Source organism: Sorex fumeus, unplaced genomic scaffold, assembly GCF_029834395.1.
Source record: "Sorex fumeus unplaced genomic scaffold, SorFum_2.1 ptg000008l, whole genome shotgun sequence".
Lineage (NCBI taxonomy): Eukaryota > Metazoa > Chordata > Mammalia > Eulipotyphla > Soricidae > Sorex > Sorex fumeus.
In genome coordinates, this window is record NW_026606065.1 from 8,959,654 (window position 1) to 8,986,197 (window position 26,544).

The 26,544-nt window shown below is 39.6% G+C and overlaps 1 protein-coding gene across 2 annotated transcripts in view; it reads right to left on the reverse strand.

Moving 5' to 3' along the window:
• The window catches only part of MYO6 (myosin VI), a 147,199-nt gene that overhangs the window by 82,720 nt on the left and 37,935 nt on the right, over positions 1-26,544 (reverse strand). For both annotated transcript variants that reach the window (XM_056108666.1, XM_056108660.1), the window contains exons 2-4: positions 6,657-6,800; positions 2,706-2,775; positions 646-719 (exon numbers count right to left, since the gene is read on the reverse strand). In XM_056108666.1, the coding sequence (XP_055964641.1) occupies positions 646-719; positions 2,706-2,775; positions 6,657-6,773 (261 nt within the window). In that variant the 5' untranslated portion in view covers positions 6,774-6,800. The remainder of the gene's footprint in view (positions 1-645; positions 720-2,705; positions 2,776-6,656; positions 6,801-26,544) is intronic.

Genomic DNA, 26,544 nt, shown 5'->3' on the forward strand with positions numbered 1-26,544 from the left:
TCATATATGATTTCTCTTCTTTGGGATTCTATCCTCCTAAGCAGTGCTCAGGAGTGGGTGAGAGATGGAAGGCAACCGAGACACATACTGCCATGCTCCGATAATGCTGTATGGTTCCGGTCCAGCAGGGCTGGGGATCAGGCCCCAAAGTCAGATCCATGCGCACATAAGGCATGCGACTCTGAGCCCTGAGTGCTCTCCACGACTGCCATGTGTAATTCAGTGTTAGAAAATTTCAAACTCAACATCAAATGGTGACAGACAAAATAACTATCCCCATATAATCTTTTTTTAAAAAAAAACTCTACTGTGGATTAATTTATTCCAACAAAATTTTAACATGGGTATTTCTTTTTTTTTTTAATTGAATCACCTTGAGCTACAGTTACAAAACTTTTATGTTTGAGTTTCAGACAATGATCGAACACCCATCTCTCCACCAGTATACATTTTCCACCACCAATGTCCCCAGTATCCCTCCCCAATCCCCCATCGCACCCCTCCCTCTTCCTCTACGCCCGACAATTTCCCTCTTTCTCTCTGTCGACTTATGGGTATAATGGGAGATGTATGCTTGAAGTAGGTAAAGAACCAGACATGAAGGCCTCTCCCCACGAACTCTTAAACCACCAGTAAAATACTTACATAAATTCTGTCTTTACTGTACCGAACTTTAACATTATGGAGGAGTGTGGCTTCATTTAAATACATAAGTGAACCTGAGAAATAGATTTGTAAATCATTAGACGTTTGAAGAAAAAAAATTAACCAATATTATCTTAGCCAGATTTATTCTGACCCAAGCTAAAATTCACCTGTGCATCAGACTGAATTACTATAAACCCAAATGCTGATTTTAAATGACCTACTTACTACAGTATAATTATTGGGGGGAGATGAACTGAGGCCACATCTGGAAGTGCCTGAGGCTAGTCCCAGCCTCTGTACTTTAGGGTCACTCCCAGTGATTCTGGAAGATGATGCAATGCTGGGGATTGAAGTGAGATGGAATGCATGCAAGGCAAGCACCTTGACTCACTTATCTCTCTCTGGTCCCTTTATAGAGGTATTTTAAAACAATAAATGTCCAACCAGATGAGCACCAGGTGAGTATGCGTTAATGAAACGTGGTTAAAAAGGTTAAGAAACTCAAAGGGATACGCTAGGGTGGGTAGTACTGCTTTTAATAAACTTTCAAACAAAAGTAATGACACCAATCCTGGTCTGAAGATCAGAACATGGACATGTTCATTTTTACAGAACAAGAAAGGATACATTGTAGAATGGGAAGGGACCAACAGTGCCCTGCATCAGCACCGTAGTTTATCAATATAACAAATTAAAAACTATAGAAAGCAATGAAAAAGTAGAAAACAGGGTTGTGATTCCATGACAAAGCAACTACCGAGTAAATCCGAAGCCAGAGCTTGATCCCTGGCATGGCGCCACCTCTAGGGAGGCATCCCCGGAGCCTCAGGACACGATCTATGTGCAATCCTGGAATGCTAAGGACTGTGCAAACCAGGCACACACTGCAGGCAAGTCTGTGTGAACATCACAATGAAAAACGTACAACTTCCACCGCACACTGAAACAAAGGGACCATCTCTAGCGGCATTGTAGCCGAAGTGTGTGCGAACACAACTAAAGACTGCGTCTCTCAGGCCGGAGCGATAGTACAGCAGGTAGGGCATTTTCCCTGCACACGGCCGACCCAGGTTCGATCCCCAGCATCCCATATGGACCTCTGAACCTTGCCAAGTATAATTCCTGAGTGCAGAGCCAGGAGTCACCCCTGAGTGTTGCTGGGTGTGACTCCCCCCCCCCAAAAAAAAGACTGTGTCTCTCCCCACCACCAAAGAACACTACAAACAAGTGTGCAAAAATCTCAACCAAGTATGTGACCCTCATCAGCGCAATGACAAAAATGGAAGAAGAGAACAAAATGCCTTAATCTAGGATATACAGCTAATTAACAGCAGAATGAGAAATCCTGTATTATTCCATGTGTAATACCTCTGAAAGATATCTTTGTAAATTTATGTAACATCTTCTTTATACTTATTCACTATACAACATATCTAAGTGTAATACTCTCATTCTAGAGAAAAGGAATGTATTTTAGTCACATACGAGACACCCTCCACACCCAGACCCCCCTCCCATGTCATTTGGCAGATGACAATGGTACCATGGCAATCCTTTGACCAAAAAAAAGTCTAAGAAATGGAATCACTTCAGCTGGCAAACCTACATCCTACACTCAATGACCAAATCTAGGTTAATGTCATTTTAGAAAATGTATTCAAGTTAGGGTTGACTAATATATGATAAGGACAGTTAACAGCCATGCAATTAATATTACTTCCATCAAGAAGCAACAAATATAATGCCTGGAAGAGGCAAATAAATCACACCAAGACCAACAAAATTTAAAGACTAGTCAAGTACATCAAGAGAAAAACCAGAATATTAATTTTTATGTTTCAGAATATTAATTTATGAAATGATTAAGCATAATTCAAAGCCATTTTATATTTAACCACATTTAGATACATAAAGTCCCAAATTATTTAATGCTGATTTAATAATTATTTAAAACAAAAAAAGTTTCCACTCTTAAATATTTTGCATTTATCATAATATACTTTTTTTTTTAACAAAAGTTTTCCTGTGCTGAGAAGTAATTCCTCACTGATACTTACAGTTATCTTCCACATCCTTTTTACTGTCCTCTTCTGCAGGGAACACTTGGTTTATGAGAGCCAAAAATGTCTAACAAACAAAACAAAAGCTTATGAAATCAAGAGAATTATGAACCGTCATAGAGATCAACTTACTCATCCACTGTTTTATGCATTTAACTCCTTATTATTTGCAAGTTCATAATCGCCAGACTATGAATTATTGAGGCACAAGAAAAGTATGTGCAATTCTCAAAGCTGTTTTAAACCAGATAGTTATTATTGTACCTTAAATATTATTAAGACCCCCAACCCAAGAATTTAAAAAGGAAATGAAAAGGGAAAGATTGAAAGGAATTTCTGAGAAATGAACTGCAAAGAAAAAAACGTTTTCGTGTGACCTGAGACAGTTTAGCTGGGGGGAGCACATTATTCGCCCAGGTTTGATCCCTGGCACTTTATGGTCTCCTGAGAACTACCATCAGGTGTGACCAAAAACACAAAAGCAAAATAAGATTTTAAAAAACAAACCAGGGGCTGGAGAGATAGCACAGCGGGCAGGGTGTTTGCCTTGCACGCAGCCGACCCGGGTTCGATTCCCAGCATCCCATATGGTCCCCCGAGCACCTCCAGGAGTGATTCCTGAGTGCATGAGCCAGGAATAACCCCTGTGCATCGCCGGGTGTGACCCAAAAGGCAAAAATAAATAAATAAATAAATAAATAAATAAATAAAAATAAAAAACAGACCACCATGCCTATGGCCAGACTCTACCACCTCACAATGGAGCTCCAACAGAGATGCTAACCTGCCAAAACTTTCAGGTAGAGAATGGGTTTTTGTTTGGTTTTGTTTTTGTTAGCTGAAAGCTCTGGGTCTTCTCGGAGTCAGGATGGGCAATTTCCTCCCTTATGCCCAGACTTCCTGAAGCCCCAGCAGTCACCCCCACCCCCACCACCACCACCGTGTAAGCTCATCTACTGGCCCTGTCCTAGAGACTCATAAATAAATCTCGAAAGAGATCAACTAGATGAAAAGTTTCTCGGCTGCCCATTCCCAGCTGAGATCTCCCGGATGAACTCGGGAAGGAGAAGGGGAAGGTTCCCACCCTACCAAAGCCCCAGCAGCTGCACCCATGTCCCATTCATTAGCTGCCACCACACCTCTAACCAGACTGCCGAGCCACATCTCCAAACTCTACAGTACTAACATCACAGCAAGAACACACCACACTGGATGGGAATGTAACACAGCATCCAACTAGTCTCGACTAACAAAAACATGAACACAGAAAGCTTGCCTTTTAACATCATCTAGCAAACCCTCAGACAATGATTTAAGGACCCTCTGGTGGATAAAACATATTTCACAAATTTCCTTTAACTGTAAAAAAAAAAAATTTGACCATTCTCTTGGCCATTTAGTGGTAACAGCAAGATAAAATAAATACTATGGTCCTGCTACAGGGACAGGCTTAAGGGCTGGTTGGGAAAATGAAAGCAATGGTGGAGGGAAGTTAACCATGATGGAGAGACTGGTCTTAAAATATTGACTGCCTGTAACAAATCATCAACAACTTAGTAAACTAAGGTGTTTAACTAAAGTGGGGGGAAATGTTTTCTTTTTTTTTTAACTTTGAGGGTAGGTCAGAGAGATAGCACAGGGCAAGGCACTTGACTTGCATATAGCCAAACCAGAAACAACCCCTAGTACCCTATAAGGTCCCCTCCCCCACCAGGCAATCTCTGAGTGCAGAGTCAGGAATAAACTCTGAGCACCGTTGGGTGTGGTTCAAAAACTAACAAAATGTGTACCTAAAAAAGCTACTTTCATCAAACTACTGAAAGATCCATAGAAATTTCAAAAGCTCACAACTTAAATGTTAAGTGCTTTATTATTCTATACATATAACTAAAATTGAGAAAGTTGAAAGCACATAAAAGTATTAAAATATAAAAAGCATACACACATAAATCAATTTTTTTTTCTATTCTTGAACGGAATGAACTACTTTGCTATCTGCAGACTTAATAGAAAATGCTTAAGATAATCCTTTAGGTCTGTTTGTTTGGTTTTTAGTAAATCTGTTTTTATTTTGTTATTCTGATTTAATGTGCTTATAATATATAAACATAAATATATGTATATATATATATGTATATATATATATATATATAGTAAAAGACTAACAGAGCTGAAAACTCCAAAGAAGCTACTCTGGCATTTTGATTATTCTGACTCAAAAGACACTTGAGAAACAGCAAACGCAAGGAAGCACTTTACCCCTGACCTCTCTTCCAGTCCCAAAAGTCAGAGACAGCCCTCCCATGTGAAGATGCCTGCCCCATGCCAGGAGGAAGGAAGATCTTATCACTAGAGAGGGGAAATGAGGCAGGGAGAAATCTCTACAAACAGACCTTGATAAAAGGACCCTATCTTCCTAATCGCTTTCCTACAGTTTACTGCTTCTAACTCACACTCATCTGCTTCATCAATGCTTCACAACTCACTTCTTTTTGTGGTTGTTTGGTTTTTTGATTTTTGTATGTTTTTTTTGGGGGGGATTCTGGTTTTGGTTTGGGGGCATACCCAGAAGTGCTCCTTTTTTTGCACTCAGGAGTTAGTCCTGAAGGGCTCGAGAGATAATATGGGGTACTGGGAACTGAACCCGGGTTGGTGGATACAAGGCAAACATCTTACCCGCTGTACTATCTCTGGCCCCTTTCACAATTCATCTCTTTGTCTAAAGTATAAAAAAGGATATTTCACTTCAGTCACATCTTTGAGTCATCATTCTCTTTTGGAGACTCATGTATATAGACAAAGATCATTAATAACTAAACTTTATGCTTTTATGCTATTAATTTATCTTCTGTTTGATTATTATGCCCAGTTAAAGACTTGTACTTTCTCATACAGAAAAATATTTCTTCCCCTACTACTTCGAATATATAAAAATAAGTTTATTTTTCATATTTTTTTTTCATTTTTTAAGCATGTCCTGCACTGTAAGTACAAATTGGTACTTGATAATAAGAGGAAAAACTAAAACATTTTTATCTTTTCTTTCCTGAGAGTAACTTTAATTGGTCTCCACTAACATGGCACATTATATATTATGTATTTAGATTACTGGGTTGTTTACCATAACAAGACTAGTTTTCTATGTGAAAAGACCTCAAGAGAGATCCACCTTGTTTTTCTAAGGTTCCCAGAAGGACGGCAGTCATATGGCCTTAGTTATCCATGTATCACTCGAATATAAATTATTCATGAACATTCAGAGTCTAAAGTAAACAGAAAAGACCTCAACAAATTTTAGTCACAAGACTTGTTTAACAGAAATATTTCTTTAACTGAAAGTTGTGAAGCTTCCCACAAAGAAACAGACTTAAAACTCACATTTTAAAATAATGTTTAATCTACATATAGGCATAAAATAAAACAGATAACATATATAAAAAAATAAAGTGTACTTTCTGGTTTAAAAACTATTGTTACAACAAAAAATAATAATTACAGGTATACTTAATACCACAATTAATAAATTTTTTTCTGATCCCATGCTAATACATATGAATTAAAAACTTTTTAAATGGAATTATCAGGAAGATAAAGAGGCATAATTTGCTAACTTAATTCTATTCTTCATGTTTTTACTTTATAACCTGTTGACTACAATATAACTACATTAATAACTTCAGTAGCAGAAATTTTTTAATGTTGTTATATACATTTCATCATATAGCTATTCCCTAAAAACATAATCACAAAAGTCAAATTCATGAATAATCATAGAATATCATGATTTCCCTAGGCCATACTTCTGAATTAACCCAACAGCAGCAGGAAACCAAAATCCACTTATCAGAATATTATCTTCCCGTATACTGTTCTAAGAATATCCACCGCATTAAGGAAGAAGACAGCTACAAAAGAAGTTAGACTATTTCGTCTTTCTGGGAAACTCACCTTGCCTTTTTGGTTCAAAGGTTCAATTGTTAAGCTATCAGGGCCAATATCCACAATATTGCCCATCTGAAATCCATCTGTAGGGTGTGGTGCCCACACGGGCTTTCCATCCTCCATTTTTCAAATGAGGTTATCGGCTCTTTTCTGTGTCAAAGAGAAATTTGAAAAGCACCATGAGTGACTCCGGAAGCAAAAACAACATCCTTTTACAAAGTCAACAGTACACAGCAGCTCCCAAAAACTTATCTACCCCTGGTGCAGGTTAATCCTCACTGAACCTCCTGTGTTGCAAGCTCTTCCCTTTATCTACCTCTATTTAGATAAGGAGCAGCAGAGCTGATCCACCCTGCGCTAATACCTGCTGTCAAATGCCTTCCTTCAGCTGTGATTGCACAGATTGTACTTCAAGCAACCAGAAAAACAAATGGTGATTTTTTTTTAACCTGCTGTCTCTGTGTAATTTATAAGAGCACTTCCTTCGACTTCTTCAAGTACTCTGGATTGCACAATATAATGAAAAGCCAGCCTAGGACTCTGACATAAGAATACCAGCACCTTGTCAGTGGGCTTATCTGTGGTAACACAGTACCCCCCAAACACATAAACATTTACTGACTTGAAAACCAATGTCACCCCAATAAATTTTAGAACAGCAATAAAAATTAGAAGTCAGGAGCTGGAGCGATAGTACAGCGGGGAGGGCCTATGCCTTGCATGCGGCCGACCTGGGTTCAATCCCCGGCATCCCATATGGTCCTCCAAGCACCACCAGGAGTAATTCCTGAGTGCAGAGCCAGGAGAGACCCCTGTGTATCGCTGGGTATGACCCAAAAAGAAAAAAAAACTACAAGTGATAGTAGGAATGAATAATAAATCTTTCCATGTCTAAAGATTATAAGTAAAAAAAGGGAATTACTTTCTCTAGGATAGTTTTGAAGAAGGGGAGGCACACCCGGCAGTGCTCCGGGGTTACTCCTGGCTCTACTCTCAGGAACCACACTCTTGGCAGTGCTCAGATAGTCATATGGGATGCTGGGATTGAACCCCGGTCAGCCATATACAAGGCAAAAGCCCGACCCAATCTATAATCTCTCCCATGCCATCTACATTATTCTTGAAATCTGAGTTAACCGGGATGCCCCACTCACGTACTCCCAATATTTATCCTCACAACAATTCTCAACATAAAATAGTTCTAGTTTCATTCAGGTAAAACCTTCATACAGTGAACTGTACAATCCTAATAATATAAAAGTCAAGAGCATTCAACATATGAATATATCTTTATATCAACATATGAATATATCTATGTTTTGTACGCATATATACAAATATACGAGTATATAAGCATACTAAAATGTATTTATTTTTGTCACCCACTTCTTTTATTTAACATGTTCACCACACAGTTGTACGTAATAGTCCTCTGACTATACCACAATTTTTTACCTGCTGTCTTGCGACACACTGTTTTAACCACCAGGAATTCTAATTTTTCAAGGGCTCCTTAATTTTCAAGTATTCTTTCATTATGGACAGTCTCAGATTTACTATTTACATATGAATCGTCTGTAACTGTCAATTACAATTCTACTGAGAGTAACCCAAAAGGTTTGTGGGTAATTTCAATGAACTTAGGTGCACCAAGAGCCAATCAGCTTGTTGAGTGGTCTCTCATACTGTAGCTTTGGCAGCTGGATGGGAACCTATTCTCCATTCCTTATCTGCACTTAAACATGTGCTGACACTGTGCCACTGCTCACTCTATGCAGTCCTCCGGTTTGGGGATACCTAAGAGGAGTCTCTCGGTTCTATTCTCTCGTTAAAGTCTGGCATCTAGTTGATTCAAAAGCAGGAGAGAGAGGAAATAGTGGAGAGAGAGGAGAATAGAGGGCTCAACAGTCCTTTCCTCACATGCAGCTGATTCTGATGGATCCCCGGCATCACACGGTCCCCCAAACACCACCAGGTACAGACCAGAAGACATCCATGCACCACCTGAGTGGCTCAGGTAATCTCTGGCCCCAGGTCCCACAGGGAGCTCTGAATTGAACCTGCATGGCCATGTGGCCATGAACCTGCATGGCCAAGAATCTCCAGAAGGGGCTCCCGAAAGGGCTCCAGAAGGGGACCCTGAACCTCTGGAGAACTACTTAAGAGACATCCATTCCCCTAATTAATGGAGCTAACTGGAACATTTGCAGAGTACTTGTTCAATATCTATCAGGTTTTGATTATATGACAAGGCTTGTTTTCCTCCATCAAGCAAATGCTATTCTGTTGAAGTGTAATTCTGAGTTAAGAAATTAAATACCCAAAAGAAGAGAGAGAGAACAAGGGGGAATGCCCTGCCACAGAGGCAGGGTGGGATGGGGGAATGGGGGTGGGAGGGATGCTGGGACCCGTGGTGGTGGAGGATGGGCACTGGTGGAGGGATGGGTACTTGATCATTGCATAACTGAAACCCAAGCACAAAAATTTGTAAGTCTATAACTGTACCTCATGGTGTTTCACTAATAAAATAAATAAATAAATAAATAAATAAAAGACACCCAAAAAAGAATAAAAATAGAATGTTTGGGAAATAGAATATAATTAGGTAATCATAAAACATAACTTTTGAAGAAGTAATGTAATAACATACAACACTGAATTTGAAGCAAAGAAATATAAATGATGACTGAAATTTACCCTTCATTAAAGAATTATTTATGAATTGTAAAAAAAAAAAGAAATTAAAGATTCCCCCATTGAAGTAAACCACTAACACTGCTCCAGAATGATAATACTACACCTCCATGAGTTCTCAGTGCTGTAAGTGGCACCGATGTGTGAGCGATGCCCACATTTATTTCCTGTCTACTGGGGGAACAGAATGATAGTACAGTGGGCTGGAGGGATAGCACAGCACGTAGGGCGTTTGCCTTGCACGCGGCCAACCCAGGTTCAATTCCTCCGTCCCTCTCGGAGAGCCCGGCAAGCTAAAGAGTATCCCGCCCACATGGCAGAGCCTGGCAAGCTCCCCGTGGCATATTCGATATACCAAAAACAGTAAGAGCAAGTCTCACAATGGAGACGTTACTGGTGCCCGCTCGAGCAAATTGATGACCAATGGGACGACAGTGCTACAGTGCTACTAGGGGACCAGAATGATAGTACAGTGGGTAGGCCACTTGCATGCAGCCGAATGGGTTTGATTTTCGCAATTCCATATAGTTCCCTGAGCCCCCCAGGAGTGATTCCTGAGTTCAGAGCAGGAGGAAACCCTGAACAGCACCAGGTGCTGCCGCCCTTCCCCCCCCCCCGCCAAAAAAATTTGCCTACTGAAGATCTCCAATGAATATATGTAACAAATGCAACATTAATATTACATTATCTTTTCTACAACTCTGCCTATTCTTCCTCATAAACCATGAAGACGGAACTACCTGATCAATACTGAACTCATCCTCAATTCTCCCTCCAAATCCACATCACTACTCATTAATCTATGAGGTATACCATCTCTTAATGAGTATCTCAAACCTAACTCATTTTTTTCCTCTATCCACTCTTGTTAGTCTCATCAGAAATGACACGTCCCATTACCAGGATATCTTTAAGTTTGCTGCCTGTTTCTACTCTTGCTATTCTACACAAATTACTGAAATCCTACAAAAAAAGATAATCTGATGATGTTGTTTCTATTCCATCAGGGCACTGGATAGGTTCTGTTTGTTGCAAAAGCCCAGCATTGAGACAATTCAATATTCACCAAGTGAATGAACTGTTGACACAGCTTGGAAAGAGTGAAAGAAAATAGGAGTCTAGACTATGTTGGAAGGCATTGCAACCTAGCTTGACACTAAGCTCCAACACCATCTGACTGGCTTTTAAGCAAGTTACTTAATCTCTCTGATCATTATCTTGATCTTCACTCATACAGAATTGCTATGAGGATTAAATGACATAAAACTGAGAGCAACATTCTAAGGGAATCCAACAGGTGCTAGACACATTCCTGACCTTATATCTGCTCACATTCCTCGTATAAAGCTACCGGTAAATTACAAAGAAAGAAAAAGTAATCTTGTGATAAAATACAAAAGAAGTGACAATCATATCATATAGGTTCATTAAAAACTAATGAACTGTAAAAAAAAAAAATAACAGCAAAGTGAAACCCCCAAAGTACAAAATAAAATGGTAAGTTTTCTTGAACAATCTGAACAACTTTTCCATTTTTGAATTATTTGCTACAGCTTCATAATTAAGACAACAATTTAAAGGTACACATCTAATGTTACTCCTGCATCTGACCCCTATGTCAGTAAAGGGTTTTTTTTTTCCTTTTCTATAACATAGTATTGGAAAAAAAGAAGAATCTTGAAATTTAATTTATCAATTTTCTAATTCTTGGAATTGGGGATTAGAGAGATAATACTGAAGTCAAGACACTCAGCTAGCCCTAGTTTCATTCCTGGCAACTTAATTTGGTCCCCCAGCACCAAAAGGAGCGATTCTTGAGCATGGAGCCAGGTGTAAGCTTTGAGCACCATTAGATGTGGTGACATAACATAACATAACATACTATTGAGTGTCCTTTGGTTGGGTCCTTCTTTTATTTTCAGCATCAGAAGCTCTGAGGGAATTCATCCTTGGACTTTTTATCTATATGTTCCTCAGTTCACCTGGTCTCAAGAATATAAAGATGGGGCCAGAGTGATAGAATAGCAAGTAGGTCACTTGCCTTGCACATGGCCATTCCTGTACTGATCTTCAAATGATCCCCCAAGCACTACCAGGAGTAATTCCTGAGTGCAGAGCTAGCTAGGAGTAACACTGGGTGTGGCTCAAACACACACACACACACACACACACACACACACACCACATATGACCCATTTATTAACATTCTCAAATATAAATTCTCAGATTTAAATTCTCCTGCTACAGCTTTCCTAAAAAAAAATTTTATGAAGTTGTTCACAATTTATTATTCAATATTCCAACTCCAATCCCACCATCATTGCACCTTCCCAACACCATTATTTGCAATTTTCTCAACCATCCCTCAAGCCTGCCCCTTTAGAGGCCCTGAATATTTTGTGTTGCTTGTTATAATTCACTGGCTGGTGCGATAGCACAGCGGTAGGGCATTTGCCTTGCGTGCAGTCAGCCTGGCTGAGCCGGGTTCGATTCCTCCGCCCCTCTCGGAGAACACAGCAAGCCACCGAGAGTATCTCACCCGCAGAGCAAAGCCTGGCAAGCTACCCGTGACGTGCTCGATATGCCAAACACAGTAACAACAAGTCTCATGATGGAGACGTTACTAGGCCCGCTCGAGCAAATCGATGAACAACGGGAGGACGGTGACAGACAGACAGTGTTATAATTCACTAAAAATGATGCAAACATAGTTCCTTAGAAGAAGGTGTCTGAATATTGTTGTTTTTCACCATGGAGCTATTAAGCCCTTATAGAAGAGATTACTGACATGTTGTTACTGGTTAAGCCTTGTGTGTTTATATTTCCTTAATCAAGATTAGTTGCCTTCTACTTTACATCCTTCCAATGTTATGTGCTACTCCTGGTTGATCAGTGATATAATTTTGAGATGTTGCTCCAGGAATTCAAAAATTTTGAATGTGGAAATTCAGCTGGAGTTAAATTTTAACTAGACGGTGACTTTCAAGATGAGTTTATGAGGCCCAGAAGCAGTTCATGGGTGTGACTGCCAGGCTTTTGGAAGAACAGGGAGATAGGAGAAGATAGCCCACCCCCCACTCTGTGAGGACCTGAAGAATTCAGTCACAAAACCCACATACCTAAGGTTTTCAACAGATCTATTTCTGGATGAGTTTTGTCTTTTTTTTTTTCTTTTTTGGGTCACACCTGGAGATGCACAGTAACTCCTGGCTCTGCACTCAGGAGTTATTCCTGGCGGTGCTCAGGGGACCATATGGGATGCTGGGAATCAAACCCGGGTCGGCCACATGCAAGGCAAACGCCCTACCCACTGTGCTCTCTCTCCAGCCCCAGGATGAAATTCATCTTGAGCAGTGAAGTCTGGCTGTGAGCCTGGCGGAGACTGTGGAGTGTAAAGGTTTTCTGCTGCCGGGACTGTTTGGGTGGGTGCTGGGCTCACCTGCCCAACTCCGGGTCGCCCCAGACAACTCAGCCTGACTTGGGGTCCAGACACATCTCTGCAACTGATACATATCTTGAATCTCCAGATTATCTACTGTTTATAGCCAACTCCAAGTCAACAAGCTATCTCAAATCCATACCCTAAAATGTCCTTCTAGGGAGCACCAAATAAAGGGTGCTGGGAGGATCCTCCCAGGATGGGAGAAGCATGCTGAAAGTAGACCATAGACCAAAACTGATTGTCACCCATTGCCTCTTTTGCAAACCACAACACCCAATGAGAGAGAGAGAGAGAGAGAGAGAGAGAGAGAGAGAGAGAGAGAGAATAAGAGAATAAGAGAATAAAAGGGAATGCCCTGCCACAGAGGCAGGGTGGGATGGGGGGAATAGGGGTTGGGAGGGATACTGGGATCCGTGGTGGTGGGAAATGGGCACTGGTGGAGGGATGGGTACTCAATCATTGTATAATTGAAAACCAAGCATAAAAATTTGTAAGTCTACAACTGTACCTCATGGTGTCTCACTATTAAAAATAAAATAAAATGTCCTTCTATCTCCTCTTCCAAATATATTCTGCTCTTGGTCTTCATCTATATGGCAATTTCACGTTTATGCTTGCACAGGCCCAAAGCTTTGATGTCATCTACAACTGTTCTCCCACCTCACATTTGACAATCAATCCTTCACCAAACTCAACTTTATATCTCAGATCTTCAAATTATATTCAGAACCCAAATAGGTCATGCCAGTGTGATTACCATCTCCAAGTCCTAGTCAACATCATGCTCACCAGAGTTAATCCTGGATAATTTCCCTGCTTCCTTGCTTGCCTTTGGAGAATTTGTTTTCAGGACAGCAGTCTACTTGATCCTAATAACAAGTTGTATCCCATTTATGTCCCACACACTCCAAGCACCTTCCATCATACTGACGTTAAAAACTTCTTCCTCCCGTGTCATCACTGTTCGGATGCTTCCACCTACTACTCTCTCCTTCTCCCACACTATACCTGATCCATGAAATTCCCCTTGCTTTTCTCTAAACTCACCAGGCAAACTTGCAGGTCAAGATTCTAGCTTTGGGTGTTTCAGTTTCTCTGCCTGAAATATCTCAGTGTGCTCTGTATCCTATCTTGGCTGGGCCTTCATCCCACTGTCATCTTTTTTTATTAGTGAGACATCATGAGGTACAGTTGTAGACTTACAAATTTTTGTGCTTGGGTTTCAGTTATACAATGATCAAACACCCATCCCTCCACCAGTGCCCATTTTCCACCACCGCGGGTCCCAGTATCCCTCCCACCAACCATCCCTCCATCCCACGCTGCCTCTGTGGCAGGGCATTCCCTTTTGTTCTCTCTCTCCTTTTGGGTGCTCTGGTTTGCAAAAGAGGCAATGGGTGACAATCATGTTCGGTCTATAGTCTACTTTCAGCATGCTTCTCCCTTCCTGGGAGGATCCTCCCAACACTCTTTATTTGGTGCTCCCTTCTCTATCTGAGCTCCCTTTTCCCCTAGCATGTGTGGCTGGCCTCCAAGCCATGGAGTAAAATTCCTTGTAGGGAAGACTTCTTTACAATACCATCACCACCCATCCAACACAAATCAACAAACCCTAACACTCTTCACTACTCTTTTGTCTAAAATACGTATGATAAACATATATTTCACTTACTTTCTTCACTATAGGAGTTTTGTCTTCTTCACTAGTAGGAATCCAAGTACACTCAGAACAATGTCAGGTACACACTTTTCTTTTTTTTTTTAAAAAAAAAGAGGGGGGTATTTGCTAAATTGGAAAATTATTTTATAGTCCTCCTACCCATAAAACAGCCAGTTAACCAGCAGAAATAAGAAACCCAAAGCACAGAAATATGACACTCTAGTTAGGCTACTCCACTCCCAGCACAGCAAATAAAACCTTCCATCAGACTTTTGAAATACTAAAACCAGAGTAAGGAGATCCACTTGTACCTGAACGTCTTAAGATGGGGACCTCAGTACTTTTCAGCAGCTCTAGGTCCGAGATCCCCACAGTTTTCTAGGAAAAAAACACTTCACAGATGCATCCTTCTGAATGACATTATGGATCTATTCACATGTTTTTTTTTATTTTTATTTTTTTCAAAATTCACATTTTAATCTCAAGTAATAAAGAACAAACATGTTCAGATAATGGGTCCCTGATAGGAACTTGAAGAATGAAAGATACATTTATATGCTAGAGACCATGAGCCTCAACATTTCTCAACATTAAAAACAAGAAGATTGGAGTCAAAAAATAATAGAGAATACATTGATCAACTACTTGGGGTCAAGTCTAAAGTGAAAGCTGATGATTGTTAGTGTGAATTTAATGACAGTCCAAGTCTTTTTCCATTTATCCCATTTCTTCCATTATAGCTAACACGTTTAGTCACAATTGTGACCTCTATTGTGTAAAACAATTAAGTCATATTATTGGAAAAATTGCTTTTTGTTTAAATCACATATCATCTAGCAATGAAGAGTATATCAAAGTCTTGTGGGATCAATAATCAAGTTGGTTTGTAAGAGTCTTAGAGGACATTAATATTAAAATGCATGTAGGGCGCTCCCCATCGTTACCCCCCCCACACACACACACATTATTATGACAAGACAAAACTGATTACAACCCACCTACCAGGCATTCTATTGGCTCCAACTACTTCAAGTCCTGTAAATATTAAGAATCTCTAGGAGTATCATCACGTTTTAGTCAACCTAAATTATCAAACTATCCCACCCTCAGCTACTGGAATTAATTTGGAGGATCTTTTAAAAAGAAATCAAGCTGAATAAAGAATTCTATTTTCTTCATTTTGGGGGTGTTTTGGGGCCATACCTGGTGGTACTCAGGTATATCTCCTGACTCTGAACTCAGAGATACTCACATTATTTAGTCTCATATCGATTCTGAATTTTCTGTGGTAAAAAAGTGCCAATGTCTTATGTCGCATGTGACTCAAAGTATAATATACAAGAATCCACAGAAAGGAAGGTCAGCATTCACTGCTAATGGGGTACGCTTTTAACAGGAAACTTTACCAGTGTCTCAATACTTACTGAGATGGATGGCTCAGAGCAAAATAAGAAGCAAAACCTTTTGTTCTTAACTTTTTATTTGGTTTTGGTTTTTGAGCCATACCTAGCAGGGCTCAGGACTTACTCTTGGCTCTGCAGTCAGGAATCAATCTTGGCAGGACTCAGTATGTGTGCAAGGCAAGGACTCTACCCACTGTACTATCTTTCTGGCCCTGTTCATAACTTATAACTAATGTCATAAAAGTAAATACTTCACTTCTTTAGCTACTTGAATTTTTTCAAGTTAAATAAAACCAACTTAAAAAAATTGTCTTCTACCAAGTGTTCTAGAATTTATGGGTGGAAGTCCTGTAGCCACGATTTATTACTTTACATTTCCCACCCCACCCCCTGAAGGATAATAATGGGAGAAGAGAGTCAATCTTTTTTTGCTTTATATATAAGTTTAGACTTTGCTTGCCCTATTAATTCCCATGAGCTAATACTATTTAAAATATTTAATTTGCATTTTTCAAACACTGATGGTATTCACTATGGAGACACTGTTTTTTCTAGACCCACCTTTTGCTCTTGTGTCTCTCTCATTAACAAACTTATTTGTTCTTCCTTGGCCAAGGTAGTGTTCCCTTAAATAAGAGTTCTAAGTGAAATAAATTCTTTCATGTGGGAACATCAAGAGATCACTTTCATTGTCTGACTTAATCATCCAAGGAGAATTTAGGCTGTAGAGAGAGAACAATTTATGCTGGGTCTTAATGGTCCAAGGACTTTTCCTCAAAAACAAAGAAAAAACAGCATCAGTGGGGGATAGTTTAGAAAAACAAAATAGGAGAAACAAAATTCAAAGATTTAAAATAGAGGTGTACTGGGGCTGGAGCGATAGCACGGTGGGTAGGGTGTTTGCCTTGCACGCGGCCGACCTGGGTTCAATCCCCAGCATCCCATATGGTCCCCCGAGCACCACCAGGAGTGATTCCTGAGTCCATGAGCCAGGAGTAGCCCCTGTGCATAGCTGGGTGTGACATAAAAAGAAAAAAAAAATAGGGGTGTACTGAGGAGGAAAAAAAAACTCAGCTGAAGAAGAAATTGGAAAGTTCCATGATAGCTCTTACCTAATTATTCTGGAAGCACAGAAGAGCCATCTAATTAGATATGCATATGAGAAAGTTCACTGTGATCTAGTAGAAGGTACTCCATAAATCCAGTATGATAGGGAAACACCACCACAACAAAATCAGGGCACATTCAGAAAAGATGATAAATTGGAGAAATACTAGACAGCAGGAAATCATTAGTGAATCGATAAATTAACAACTGAACTAGACAGGTTGATTGGACATTTCAACGTTAAAAGAACAAATAATTGAGGCACATCATCCCTTTTAAACAAAAGACTTAATAATGGTCAAGGCTGGGAGCTAGTACTGAGGTTATAAAGGCACAAGTCTCGGATACTGGGTTCTGTACAATAACAGCAAAGCCTCTCAAGCATCACCAGGTGCATTACTGGAGGCCTCAAACGTCCATCAGGTGTGGCCCTGGAAGTAAGTGCCAGCAGGAATAGCCCCAGATAATCCAGGCACTGCAGGGCCCAGGCAGCACTGCCGGCTCAAGCCCTCATACTAAACTACTGTAGAGAACAGCAGAGGAGTCATCGGTCTCCTGAGTACCATTTGGGGCTATTCCTCCCATCCAACCTCCCTTCTCTTGACCCCATGAAAAAGAAAAAAAAATAGCTACCGGTAAAAATTTTACTGTCACATAAATTCTCTAAATATTAAACTCAGAAGGATAATCATAGTTTAAGATTCTTCAGAAATTGGATATTTCTGATTTTCACAGACTTTTGAGCTGCAAATATCTGTCAAACGAGATGTATTCATTAGTTGTCTTGTATCCAACATAAAATGTTGGATAAATGAAAATACGCAAACATTGTAAAATAACAGACTCTCAAAACATGAGTAAAAGCACAAAGCTTTGCTCAAAAGCCAGCAGTGTTCTATGTGAAAGATTTTTGGGGAAAAAAAAAGAAGCAAAAATTATATTGTAAGTAGCCAAATAATCAAACACAACAGCCCCTGAAAAGAGAAATCTGCCGTTTTTCTAACTTTCTCATTTTAGTTTTTCTAACTTCCTAACTACATTTGGAGATAAATACAAAAAGATGACTGTCACTGTCACTGTGCTCCCGTTGTTCATCGATTTGCTCGAGCGGGCCTAGTAACATTGTGAGACTTGTTACTGTGTTTGGCATATCGAACACGTCACGGGGAGCTTGCCAGGCTTTGCCGTGCAGGCGAGACACTCTCGGTAGCTTGCCGGACTCTCCGAGGGGGCAGAGGAATCGAACCCGGCTGGCCGGGCTGGCAAACACCCTACTGCTGTGCTATCGCTCCAGCCCACATAAAGATAAATACAAAAATTTTTTGTATTACTACAGTTCATAAAAAACGTTTTTTGAAGCCAAGATGTTTTGTTGAGTCACTTGAGAAATTAATCTGATAACCTCTGACAAACGAAAAGAACTAATCACTTTAAAATTGCAATAGTGATTATAAGAAGATCCAAACCCACAAACATCTTCCCACTCAAAGCATGACAACATCTCAGTGGAATCCAGTTAAAGGGTTAAAGGGCTTCAGTTTCCCTAAACAGAGTTTAGAAAGTAAGCCAGCTTGTTTTGTTTTGTGTTTTAAGTAGATCTCACAAAGGAAACTCTCTCAAGTGTACTTTTGGGCAGTCTGCCTTTACTCCTAGCTGTGAATGGTTTCCTTTAATTCTGCTGCTTTCCGCCCACACAAAAATGTAATCCTCAAGTTTTTACAGTATCAACTTACTTATAAATTCCCTAGTAATCAAGGCCAATTGGGTCCCAAAACCTTAAACCCTAGTAGCTCCAGCACTGGGTTACTGTTTTCACAAACCTTACCCATTTCCTGGGCTTAATTATATAGTGATTATGCAACCATTAAAATTCAACTCGGCTACAATTTAGTTTCAATTCAAGAGCGGTAGCGTCCTAGAAGAGAATCTGTTAGAAGCATTGAGTCCTCCTCAGGAAGGAAGGATTTCTCCAAGCTCCGAGAATGGGCCCACCTTTTGCCTGCAGTTGTTTACCTTGATTACAATCTTCTCACAAGTTCCATTCAGTACGGGTCACGTGTCATGCAGACTGTCTCTAATATTTCCATTAGAGACAAAAGGACATTTAAATATATTTCTGTCCATGGACGAGCCGACATAGAACTGCAGCAACTGCTCACTCTGGCATTCACCAGAATTCATTCACGTACAAAACGTTTTATGCTTAAACAAGAGCACGTACATGCAACTGAATTTAATTTTAGGTTTAAAAAAAAACCTTTTTCTTCAAGATTTTAAAGGGATAGCATGTATTTTCAACATTCAAAACTGCCATGCCTTTCAGGTTGTTGACCATTTTATACTTCCTCTGTGTTTGTCCTTTAAGCTCTGAATTGCAAGGATCTTTTTTTTTTTAATTTTTATTAGCGAGACATCATGAGGTACAGTTGTAGACTTACAAATTTTTGTGCTTGGGTTTCAATTATACAATGATCAAGTACCCATCCCTCTACCAGCATCCATCCTCCACCACCACGAATCCCAGTATCCCTCCCACCCCCCATTCCCTTCATCCCACCCTGCCTCTGTGGCAGGGCATTCCTCTCTGTTCTCGCTCTCTTTTTGGGTGTTGTGGTTTGCAAAAGAGGCATTGAGTGGCAATCATGCTTGGTCTATAGTCTACTTTCCGCATGCTTCTCCCACCCTGGGAGGATCCTCCCAACACCCTTTATTTGGTGCTCCCTTCTCTATCTGAGCTCCCTTTTCCCCTAGCACGTGTGGCTGGCATCCAAATCATGGAGCAAAATTCCTGGTACTAATCTTGGCCATTCTTGGGTGTTAGTCTCCTATTTTGTTACTTCATGTTCCCCAGATGAATGCAATCTTTCTATGTCTATCAAGCGAAATGAGTCAGAAGAATCTTATCTTAATGACTGCCCTCAGCATCCATGATGACAGAGCAAAGTGTGCAAGACCTGAATTCTCAACCGCTACACATTCTGACAATACATTTATCTGGAAACACAAGTCACACGATGCTGAGAAATGTCCTAGAAAATGCTGATATTGTTTCTATATTTTTTTCTTTTTTTAAAAAAAATCTCTATCAGTATCTTCCCATATTTTGTTCTCCTTCTGAATGTGCTGTAAATTGAACAATGAATCTTAATGATATCTCTACTCCCATTTTCTACAATCTTCTATTATCCATTTCTTTTTTACTCTTTCTGCAGTGCCGCTGATGGAACCACAAAAGAATCAGGAACCACTGAACCACATTCCCAAGAACCAGGAACCACTAAGTCACATTCTCAGTTCTCTACCGCTGTATTCCAAAGAACTGGGAATGTGACTCGGTGGTTTCTGTTTCAGTAAATCAAGGTCATTACCTCAAAGATTTCATTCTAATGTAACTGAGAAGTACTGTTAACTTTTCTGTAGGAATATTCCCACTGCTTGTATCTTCATCTTCCTCTGATAAAATTCTGTTGTCCAGGGGTTGGGAGACGGTACAGGCAAGAGGGTACATGCAATTGACACTGGTTCAATTCCTGGCATCGTTACATGATCACATGATCCCCGGAGCCTCACTCAGTGCAACCCTGGAGGAGCCCAGCACCACCAGGGTGGCCCAGAGTATCCCCAGCACCACAGGACCCACTCAGCACCGCATCCTCAGGCCCATGTGCTGAATAGGTGACCTATTTGGCTAAGAATATTCACTGGAACTCTAGGATCTTCTGAGCATCGCATAGAAGACCCATCCAATCAACAATTTTTTTTTTCAAAGAACAAGGCCACTGGCAAGAGAGCTACAAGCTAACAGTCTAACTTCCTCAGACTCTAACCTTTCAAGATTCTTCACTTTGATTTATCCCCCTTGGTTTCCCTTCTGTAATAACTTACACTATTAATTCCTACATTTAACTAAATCAGGTAATATTCCAGATTTGCTGAAGTCCTTCACCTACTATTGCTCCTTTTTCTAATCTTTTTTTGGTCTTTCAGATTAAGACCTTTTTTAAAAAAACTTACTGTGGTATTACTGTAATGAAAGATCAGGATAAAAATGAATAAATATTCATCTAGGATGAAGGAGACGTTACTGGGGCCTGCTCAAAGCAATTGACGAATAACAGGATGGTTGTGATTGTGAAATACTCACAACAAAAATAAGGACAAACATGTTTATAGAATAAAATTATATTATTACATCATGAATATGCAACAAAGACTCCAAGGGTTAATCTATTTTCTATGTCCTATTGTTTTATTATTGTAATCATTCCTTACTGTAAGTATTTTAATTTTTCAAAGTTGAACATAAGATGCATTTTAGGTAAGTGAATTATATTCTCATGGATTTGCATTCTTTCATTATAAGATTAGAAATGTATTCTCTGAGGGGAAAGAGGTTGAATTCCAGGGTAAAGTAAATCATTTAAGGTCTTAAAAACTTTTTAATTATTGGGGGAGAGGCAGAGAGCTAGCACAGGACATAAGGAGCTTGTCTTGCACGCAGCTGACCTCAGTTCAGTTCCTGGCACTGCATGTCCCCTGCGCATGGTCCGGAGTGGTCCCAGAGCAGAGCTAGCAGCAGACCCTGACACTGCCTGGCATGACCCAAATCTACCCAGTGAAATTACAAGTTTCACAGAAATGTTCAAATAAAGCTCACATATATACATTTAGCTATGAAGTATCCATAGCTAGAAGAACCAGTAGCACTGCTTATCATTCTTCATATGGCCATCACATGGTAACAATTCCACAGAAGACATATAGTATTTTTTTCTTTTATTTAAATATTTCTCAAAAGCTAAGCCTAAAGGAAGGATCTAACGGTTGTATAAAAACGGTATGTGTGTGTGTTTGTGTGTGTATGTGTGTGTATATATGTGCACACACACAATGGAATACTACACTGCAAGAAACAATAAAATCATGCAATTTTCTGCAATGTGGTTGGAACTGGAAGGCAACATGTTAAATGACATAACAAGCCAGAGAAGAAAGATAAACACAGGATGATCTTATCTGTGGAATATAGAATAGCTGGGTCAGGAAATGTATTGTAATAAAAGGAGAATGCCAAGATCACCCTTGACCTCAGACTTTAGAGAGGAGAAATAAAGAAATCAAGTGCAGGATGGGGGGGGAGGGGGGGAGGGGGAGGGGTGAAGGAAGAAAAAGGCGGTAATGGGCGAACAAGGGTCAGGGCTTCAGTTATACTGGTGATAGAGGAGAATGGCATCATAGCTGTATCCAAACACAGACTCAACAACACTGAAAACATGAGCTCGAAGCTGCAACCACCTGAACTTTGTGCCTGTCAAGGTGACAGGCAGAGTAGGGGCAGGTGCTCGGGGATGGACTATGGGAACGCTGGTGGAGGTAAGTTTCATACTGGTGGTGGAACTAGTTGCTGAAAACTTATATGCCTAAAACCCAGTTGTCAATATCTTTGTAAAAAAACAGTTCTTTAAAAATTATAAAAGAAAAAACATGGAAAAATATTCAGGTGTATTCAAAAAAACCCTCTACCACTCTAAGTTTTAGAAAAAAAAACTTCTTTTTTTGACATAATAAAAAAAAGTACAAGTTTGGAATCTTAATATTTATGGGACAAATTTACCTTTTTTAAACTTTGCAGAAAAGATTATACAGCCTAACCTATATTCTGGAAAATAATCTAATAACATATTTTCTGAAAAAGATATTGATAAGCCATGTCATCACCCATGATAATTCTCTAATATCAATAAGAAAAAATGATTTGAAACATGCAGGATTGAATCAAACTTTGAAATAAATCAACTGCAATGCAAAACAGATTCAAATATCAATAGTATTATATATGCACACAGGTATGCAATATATAATTATATAATGTGTTATATAATTATGTTGTATATGTACACACATAACACTATTGTTAGCTACATGTTATAGAATATATATGCTATGCATAAACTAAGAATATTCGATTTGATTGTTTTTACAATATGATCAAGACCAGCACTATAGTCCTCATTTTCAAATTAGAAAAGCAACAGAGAAACACAGAGACAAAACAAGTGCAGAGAAACCTTAGACTCATCCACAACAGAGCATGAAAAATGTAGAGAAAAAACAAATGCAAAGTTAAATGACTCATCCATAACAGAGCACTAAGACAAAGTCTCCCTTTGTCTATCCATTTGCTTTCGAGTAACTGTGCCAACCTTTCTCCTTTCTTTTATTTTAATGGGCTTCTACCAGATACCACACTGGTAGAAATATTTGTCGCTAGACTGTTTTGCATTTATGTTTTTAATGGTGGTTTATCCATATAATAAAACATGGTAATAAAACAACAACATGAATGCATCTGAAGACGATCCTAATGAATGAAAAACCAATGAATATACACTAGGTAAGTTCCATTTATACAAAATTCTGAACATAATTTATTTGGAAAACAACAGATCAATGGCTACTTCAAACTCTGAGTTGAAAACACATAATGTAGAAGAGTTCAAGACAAAGTTATGAAGAAGGTTGAGGAAGTACTTAGGTGACCTGGATGTGTTCATTACTTTTATTACAGTAATGGTTTCTCTGGCATATACTTACGCTAAAACTTACCAAACCCTACCAATTAAATGCATACAGCTTTTATATTTGTAATTTAACTATAAATCATACTTCTACAAACATATCTTATATGCATTAATATAAAAATGTAATGTTTGTGTTTTAGTGCTTGTTATTAAAAATAAAGTTGTATTGATTTATCACTGGTTTACAAAGCAATAGGAATTTCAGGAATACAGCTTCACATCTGTGTGTAGAAGTCTTAAAGTTTATGCTGCAAAAACTCAAGTGCCATTCACGGCATCAAATGAACCTTCTCTACCCATTTCTTCATACCCACCAAATTCTGTAGTTTAATATCTATTACTTTACATCCACTTGTTTTGTTGTTAAAAAAATTTTTTTTTTTTTAGTGTAGATTGCACTGCAATCTACAGTGCTGAGACCCACAGAGCAGTCAATGTGAGCCAAAGAAATATATTGGGGTCGGAGAGATAGTACAGCAGGTAGGACGCTTGCCTTGTACACAGCCATCCACAGTCAGACCTGCGTTAGATCACTGGTACCTCACATAGTTTCCCGAATCCCTTCAGAAGTGATTCCTGAGTTCAGAGCCAGGAGTAAGCCTTAAGTATAGCTGGATGTGACCTAGAATTCCCTACTTAGCTATCTTCAGGGCTCGCTCTTAGCTCTGCCCTTAGGGATCACTCTTGCTGGGCTTGGGGGACCACATAATCATGTCAGGGATCTTATCCAGGCTGTCTCCTGCAGTACAAATAAATGCCCTACCCTCTGTACTACCTACTCCAGGTCAAGAAATTGTTTTCAAAAGCTCAGTGATAAAAAGGAAAGCGCCTGCCACAGAGAGTAGGGTGGCGTGAGGATGGCAGGAGGGACACTGGGGACACTGGTGGTGGGAAATGTACACTGGTGGAGGGTTAGGTGTTTGATCACTGTATGACTGAAACTCAATCATGAAAGTTTTCGTAACTACATACCAGGGTGATTTAATTTCTAAAAAGTTTTTAAAAATGAAATAAAATCTTTGAGCTTTACAATATGAAGAAAATTTATTCTATAAAAGTATGTGTTATAAGCTAAATAATAATTCTATTACAACAAAATTCATATAATACTGACTGTGTGCCTTGTACTATTTTAAACACTTTATGTATGGCAAATAATTTAAACCAGATACAAGCACAATGAAAAATGACTTCAATTAATTTTCCACTGTCAGTTTTTACATAGGCCAATTGGATTTTTATGAGTTACACAGCCGTGTTAAGAAAAACTCATATTATTAATTATGAATACAGAATTAGTCAAATAATTACATTGTTATTATACTCATATACTTGGCAATGTAAAATATGCAATATCAACAAACTGAAAAAATAATAATCACTGTCTCTGTCCTCCCGTTGTTCATCGGTTTTCTCGAGTGGGCCCAGTAACGTCTCCATTGTGAGACTTTGTTGTTCCTGTGTTTGGCATATCCAATACGTCACAGGGAGCTTGCCAGGCTTTACCATGTGGGCGAGATACTCTTGGTAGCTTGCCGGGATCTCAGAGAGGGGCAGAGGAATCAAACTCGGCTCGGCCAGGCTGGCTGGCTGCACTCAAGGTAAATGCCCTACCTCTGTGCTATTGCTCCAGCCTTAATAGTCAGCAGAGTAATGTATCTAATAAAATAAAATAAAAATACTCAGTAAACATCCACCTGCTCCACAAGCATTCAAACAGATCCTTATAGGGCAGCACATGAGGGTGCTAGTTCTAATGTTCCAGGACCTGAACTCAATCCTGCACCACCTGTCCCAACACACATGCCCCACCAAGTCACGTCAGTGGCTCCATTGGTTCCTAAGCACCACTGGGAACGGTCTCTGAAAATCAAGTTGTCTATATTCTCTGAAATGGTACTTGCCAAGAAAAAAATAAGCTACGGCAGGAGTAAAAGGAAATAAAGAAATGGCAAAATGAAAATCTTACAAATAAGCTAAATGGGTGCTGGAGAGATAGCACAGCAGGTAGGACATTTGCCTTGCACGAGGCCAACCCGGGTTCGATTCCCAGCATCCCATCTGGTTCCCTGAGCACCGCCAGGAGTAACTCCTGAGTGCAGAGCCAGGAGGAACCCCTGTGCGTCGCCAGGTGTGACCCAAAAAGCAAAAAATAAATTAATTAATTAAAAAATAAGCTAAATGTCTAGTAATAGAAGTATCTTACCCAAGTTATAGTCATGGGTAAGTCAGCATTTCAGGAGCCAACAAACACAGATTTGATTACTCAATGATAGCAAATTTGAAAAGCCATGGCATGAGGGGAGGGCTGTACCACCCAGGGCTGTTACTGTCAAAATGAAATGAAGTACCATTCATCTCAGTAACTCCAGCAGCATAGCACAGCGGTAGGGCGTTTGCCTTGCGTGCAGTCAGCCTGGCAGAGCCGAGTTCGATTCCTCCGCTCCTCTAGGAGAGCCTGACAAGCTACCAGAGAAAGTATCTCGCCCGCACGGCAAAGGCCTGGCAAGCTCCCCGTGACAAACACAGTAACAACAAGTCTCAAAATGGAGACGTTACTGGGCCCGCTCGAGCAAATCAATGAACAACCGGAGGACCGTGTGTGTTTGTTGTTTGACATGTTCGATTGACAATGAGCATTGAATGGTGTAATTACTTAAATGGCAGTCTTCTTTTTTTCCTTTGCCAAAATTATATAAAATAATTCTCCTCCCCAGAATCAGTGGTTATTTAGAACACATTTAGAATCAACAAATCCTACTAACGGACTGAGAAGCCTTGAACAGATCTGACAGGAATGAATACAGTTTGAATCTGATGACCTAAAACTTGTCATCTGCGTAGCAAGTGATTCCACAGACCTCAGCATCAGTGATACCTAGAGGTGACATACAGGATAACTCTCATTCAAGTTAAAGTAGACATTGCACAGGAGAAAATAACATCGTCTTTTTGCGTAGCTTGTTTAATAGTAAGGCAAATGCTTATTTCTACTGGTAGCTATTTA